This window comes from Ovis canadensis, chromosome 21 (assembly GCF_042477335.2).
Source record: "Ovis canadensis isolate MfBH-ARS-UI-01 breed Bighorn chromosome 21, ARS-UI_OviCan_v2, whole genome shotgun sequence".
Taxonomy (NCBI): domain Eukaryota; kingdom Metazoa; phylum Chordata; class Mammalia; order Artiodactyla; family Bovidae; genus Ovis; species Ovis canadensis.
In genome coordinates, this window is record NC_091265.1 from 42,680,500 (window position 1) to 42,686,336 (window position 5,837).

The 5,837-nt window shown below is 38.9% G+C and overlaps 1 protein-coding gene across 1 annotated transcript; it reads right to left on the reverse strand.

The window, feature by feature from the left end:
• Positions 1-441: 441 nt before the first annotated feature.
• On the reverse strand, positions 442-1,371 carry LOC138427237 (olfactory receptor 10N1-like). Its single transcript, XM_069566603.1, has one exon. It carries the CDS (start codon positions 1,369-1,371, stop codon positions 442-444), a length of 930 nt encoding a protein of 309 aa, XP_069422704.1.
• Between the last annotated feature and the right edge of the window lie 4,466 nt (positions 1,372-5,837).

Consider the following 5,837-nt stretch of genomic DNA (forward strand, 5'->3'; position numbering starts at 1 on the left):
CAATACAAAATAAAAATTAAAAAACAAAACAAAGAAACAAAAAAAGAAATAGACAACTTTACTTGCAAAGCAGAAATAGAGACACAGATATAGAGAACAGAAGTATGGATACCAAGCCAGAAAGGCTGTGGTGGGATGAATTGGGAGATTCAGATTGACATATATACACTATTGATACTATGTATAAGATTGATAAAAATAAGAACCTACTGTGTAGCACAGGGGACTCTACTCAATGCTCTGTGGTGACCTAAATGGGAAGGAAATCCAAAAGGGAAGGGATACATGTGTGGGTATGACTGATTCACTTTATTGGATAGAAGAAATGAACACAACATTATAAAGCACATATTCCAATAAAAAATTTTTAAAATAATCAAAAGAATTAGGAGAATGATGTTAAAAGGCAATAAATCTAAAATCCTTCACAAAACTCATAATTTAGTCCAGAGCAGTAAATACATTATAGAATACCCTTTTTAATGAGATTTTCACCTCCTTGTTCCTTAAGGAATAGATTAATGAGTTCAGCATGGGTGAGACAATATTATTTAATATTTGCACCGTGGCACTGAGAAAAGGGTTGGGTGTGGGCTGCAGATAGATAATGATTACAGGTCCAAAGGCACAAAGAATGGCAGTGAGGTGGGCACTGCAGGTAGAGAAAGCTTTCTGCCTGCCCTCTGCTGAACGGATCCTCAAAATGGCAATCCCAGTGCATGTGTAGGAGACACAAACACTCAACCAAAGCGTTAAAGCCAGAAAGCCAACATTAGTGGAACCCACTGTCTGGGCCAGGGAGCTATCAGCACAAGCCAGGGGTAAGACAGCAGGAATGTCACAGAAGAAGTGGTCCACTCTATTGGGGCCACAGTAGGGTAGCTGAAAGGTAAAGGATGTCAGGATAGTGGCCTGAAGACAACCTACCAACCAAGCTGCCATGACCAAACCAACACAGACTCCAGGTCTCATGATGAGCATATACCTCAGTGGGTGACAGATGGCAACAAAGCGATCATAAGCCATCACAGAATAGAGGCAGCCTTCCGTAGAACCCAGGAAATGATAGAAGAAGAGCTGAACAGCACATCCCTTATAAGATATGGCTCGGCTCTGGCCAGAGAGATAGAATAGCATCTTGGGACAAGTGACAGAGGGGAACAGCATGTCCAAAATCGATAGGAGTCCCAAGAAGAAGTACATGGGCGTGTGAAGGGTTGAGGAAGAGACAATTGCTAGAAGGATGAGCAAATTTCCCAGCAGGGTCAAGGGGTAAATGAAGGAGAAGATGAGAAAGAGCACAGTCTCCAGTCCCTCTGTCTGAGGTATTCCCAGTAGGATGAACTCATTCAGCTCTGTGTGATTCCTCATGTTCTTGGGAGCAAGGTCTAGGGGAGACCAAAGACAGGAAAGCTCAAATGTGGAGGCTGATTGTTGACAGACACAACACCAATACATTCATCCATCATCACTCAATCCTAATGGAACTCAACACTGAATATTGGAAGGACTGTTTCTGAAGCTGAATCTCCAAAACTTTGGCCACCTGATCTGAAGAGGTGACTCCTTGGAAAAGACCCTGATGCTGGGAAAGATTGAAAGAAGAAGGAGAAGAGGGTGGTAGAGGAAGAGATAGTTAGAAAGCATCACCGAGTCAATGGACAAATGAACATGAATTTGAGCAAACTCTGGGAGATAGTGAAGGACAGAAGAACCAGGCATGCTATAGTCCATCGTGTGGCAAAAAGTCTGACATGCTTAGGTACTTAACAGCAGCAACATTTGTTTAAACATAAATATGGCATTAAAATTGAGAGTTAGCAATTCTGCCAAGAACATTGAAGGCCTAGTACATACTTTCTTGGTGGTTCAGCCATGTAGGATCTGCCTGCAATGCAGGAGAACCAAGAGATTAGGGTTGGATGCCTGGGTAGGGAAGATCCCCAGGAGAAGGAAATGGCAACCCACTCCAGTATTCTTGCTGGGAAAATCTTACACACAGAGGAACCTAGTGGGCTATAGTCTATCAGGTCGCAAAGGAGTCAAATATCACTTAGCCACTAAACTACAATTTTATAGCAATAGACGGCCCAGGGGTAGACATAGTAGAGGTTCCTTTCCAATTTCTATCTTCTGAACCCTTCTCATATCTTTTCCAACTTGCTTTAACTTTTCCAACACTGAGGTCTTCAAATCATAGATCTATCCATGAATTCTGCTGCCAAAAATCCTATCTAGCTCTAACTCTATTTTTATTTTATTTTGGTGGTAATGATACGTGAGAGTGGGTGAGAGTCAGTTTTTTTTTTTTTTTAAAGAATAAATTTTGGGCACTTACAAGGCAAAGAGGGAACATAACTGGCTGGTGCTATTGAGTTGAAAGTCAGTTTTCTCTGCTTCTGCAGGAGAAGGAGGCAGCCCTGTCCTGCTAAACTCCCATCAGCTTGCAGTCTGCTGGTAGATCTCCAGAATTCTTTTTTCTGATCACTTTCAAATAGAATGCCAAAAATCTCAATGTGCTTTTATCTCTTGCAATAATTACCTCTTTGACTCTAGGAACTGTAATAATTCCCAAACAAGCTTTAAGTAACTTTGGTCTTCCTTTGGGTATTAATCCCCCTAGTCAGAGATCCTATTAAGCAAGGAAGCAATTAACTGCTTGTTATAATTTTACCTTAGTAACTAGACAGAAAGAGAGTGAAGGAAACTGATTAAAGGTGAAATCTTTTATGATTTCCTTTGTAAAATATACTTCAGTGGAATAATATAATAATTTAAAAATTCATTTGGCATATATATCATATATTTATAGGTACATTTATGTATTTACTGCTTTTTCATGTGTATGTGTTGCTTTAATTAATGAATTATTTTATTATTTGAGGCAAAAGGATTGATCTATTCAAGAAATAGTAATTGGGTTAGCTCAGAAAATTAATGCAATTGATGAAAAACTAAACTCATGGAAGGCTAGAAACTAGAGCATCTCCTCAGCACTAAGAACTTGTGGTGCATTCTCAGGGCCCTGCCAGCAGGTGATTCAACCTCAGCTGCCCATTGCTTCTGAGAGCCTCAGATCCAGATTCAAATTTGCTGAATCTCATGTCCATCTCTGTGGCCATGGTACAGGGTACAGTGGATTAGAGATGGGCAGTCCTCCAAAGGGTAGGGGAAATAAAGGCCTATTGCCAGGAGTAAGGGCTTCCTTGATAGCTAAGTTGGTAAAGAATCCACCTGCAGTGCAGGAGACCCAGATCAATTCCTGGGTCAGGAAGATCCGCTGGAGAAGGGATAGGGTACCCACTCCAGTATTCTTGGGCTTCCCTGTGGCTCAGCTGGTAAAGAATCCACCTTCAATGCTGGAGACCTGGGTTTGATCCCTGGGTTGGGAGATTCCCTGGAGAAAGGAAATGCTACCCACTCCAGTATTCTGGCCTGAGAATTCCATGGACTGTATAGTCCGTGGAGTCTCAGAGTCAGACATGAATGAGCGACTTTCACTATAGGGGTAAGAAACAAACCGAGGTCAAAAAGAACTTTCAGCTGTGACTTGAAATATGTGTCTTATAGTATTCAGCATCTGTTCAAGTTTCTTGGATAAATGCCTGGGATACCCAATAAATGTCTGGGATGACGATTTCAAATTCCTCATTGAATACATTCATTGACTTGCTTACTTATACATACACTGATCCATTTATCTCACAAATAGTGAATACCAATTATATCAGGCAGGGCATTAATTGTTTTCCAGGAGAGCCAGAAATGTTGTTGAGGCTGTGTGGTTAAACATACTCCCTCTGTTCAAGAAAGTTAGAGTCTATCTGAAAGGAAAAGAGTACGTAGACGACAGTCTTATTTAAACGTAATTCTCTGATGACACCTTCTACAGATGAGGAAAGTTGGGGTCCAAGAAAATTTGCCCCAAATCATGGAGTTTACTCTGAAAGGAACTAGGATTTGGTCTCTTATTTAGGACTTTTGCCCCTAGTTTCTGATCACAAAGTTTCAATATTTAAGGAGCATCTAGGTAGTTAGATTATTTCAAGTATATCTGGATTTCAATATAAAAAGTAAGCTTAATATTTTTGTTCATATCTGACTAATAATAAAAGAATGTCCAAGTTAATAATTCTGCCATCTTATTTATCCTTAATTACTTTAAAAGTTTTAGGTAGTGATTGATGACTTGAAAAAAACTGTAGAGGCTATATAAATTAAAAAAATGAAAACTATGCTTTTGACTAGGAAGTAAACACCATGACATTGACCTTGGTCTATAAGAGTGTTTTCAAAGGAGATATAAGTCATGGACTATTTTAGAAACCAAGCCAGATGTTTCAGAATCAAGGTTGCATGTGCTAAATCAACATCACAGTCAAACTGAAAACACAAGTATTCTACATTCAGTGAAGATACTTTGTGCAGAATAAATAGTTAGCAGATCTCAAGAGGGCAGAGTTCAATAAATAAGTTTTCTGTTTTAAATTTCCTCTAGAAAGTACGAAAATGTTCCAGAATTATTACAGCAACAAAAAATGAATGGCATGTTGTATTTTACCTGCATTTTTCATCAAAGTTTCAATTTGCTTTTATACTAATAAATTGTTATTTTTAAGTCACTAAGATTTGTGATTGTATTTCATGAATCAGTAGGTCACTAATACATTAATTCTTGGCCTTGAAGCTGAACCTGTAAAGGCAGCTTTCAGTCATCCTTTTTTTTTTTTTTTTAATTTCTGGACTGCCGCGCAGGGGCCATCTGGGGTGGGACAGCCTGGACTGTGCCCTCCCAGGGTCCAGTCATCCTTTTTTTAAAGCAGCTTCTTAAAATATATTTGAAAGTTAAAAATTGTCCATATGTTAGGTGTACAACTTGATGTTGTCATATATGTATGTGATGTAAAATGATTACTTCAATCAGATAATTAACATTACCATCACCTCACAGAGTAACCACTTCCTTTCCTTTTTCATATTACTTTTCTTTCCTTTTTGTTCTCTTTTTTGTGTGTCTGGTGAGAACACTTAAGACACTGTCTTAGGAAACTTCAACTATTCAATACAGTATGGTTAACTGTAGTCGACATGCTGCCCATCATCTCTATGGAATTTCTTCATTTTGAGTAAACAAAGCCTTATACCCAAGTTATTTGTGTTAAATGTAGATTCTGTGCATGTCTTGAATATATTATTTACATTTAATAAATAGAACTTTTATTTTATTTATTTTTATTTTTAATATAAATTTATTTATTTTAATTGGAGGTTAATTACTTTACAATGTTGTATTGGTTTTGCCATACATCAACATGAATCCACCACAGGTATACACGTGTTCCCCATCCTGAACCCCCCCTCCCCCCTCCCTCCCCATACCATCCCTCTGGGTCATCCCAGTGCACCAGCCCCAAGCATCCAGTATCATGCATTGAACTTGGACTGGTGATTCATTTCATATATGATATTGTACATGTTTCAATGCCATTCTCCCAAATCATCCCACCCTCTCCCTGTCCCACAGAGTCCAAAAGACTGTTCTATACATCTGTGTCTCTTTTGCTGTCTCGCATACAGGGTTATCATTACCATCTTTCTAAATTCCATATATATGCGTTACTATACTGTATTGGTGTTTTTCTTTCTGGCTTACTTCACTCTGTATAATCGGCTCCAGTTTCATCCACCTCATTAGAAATGATTCAAATGTATTCTTTTTAACTGCTGAGTAATACTCTATCGTGTACCACAGCTTTCTTATCCATTCATCTGCTGATGGACATCTAGGTTGCTTCCATGTCCTGGCTATTATAGACAGTGCTTCGATGAACATTGGG

What these genes read in the sequence shown, in the direction of transcription:
- LOC138427237 (XM_069566603.1), bottom strand. Translation starts at nt 1,371, where the DNA reads ATGAGGAATCACACAGAGCTGAATGAGTTCATCCTACTGGGAATACCT.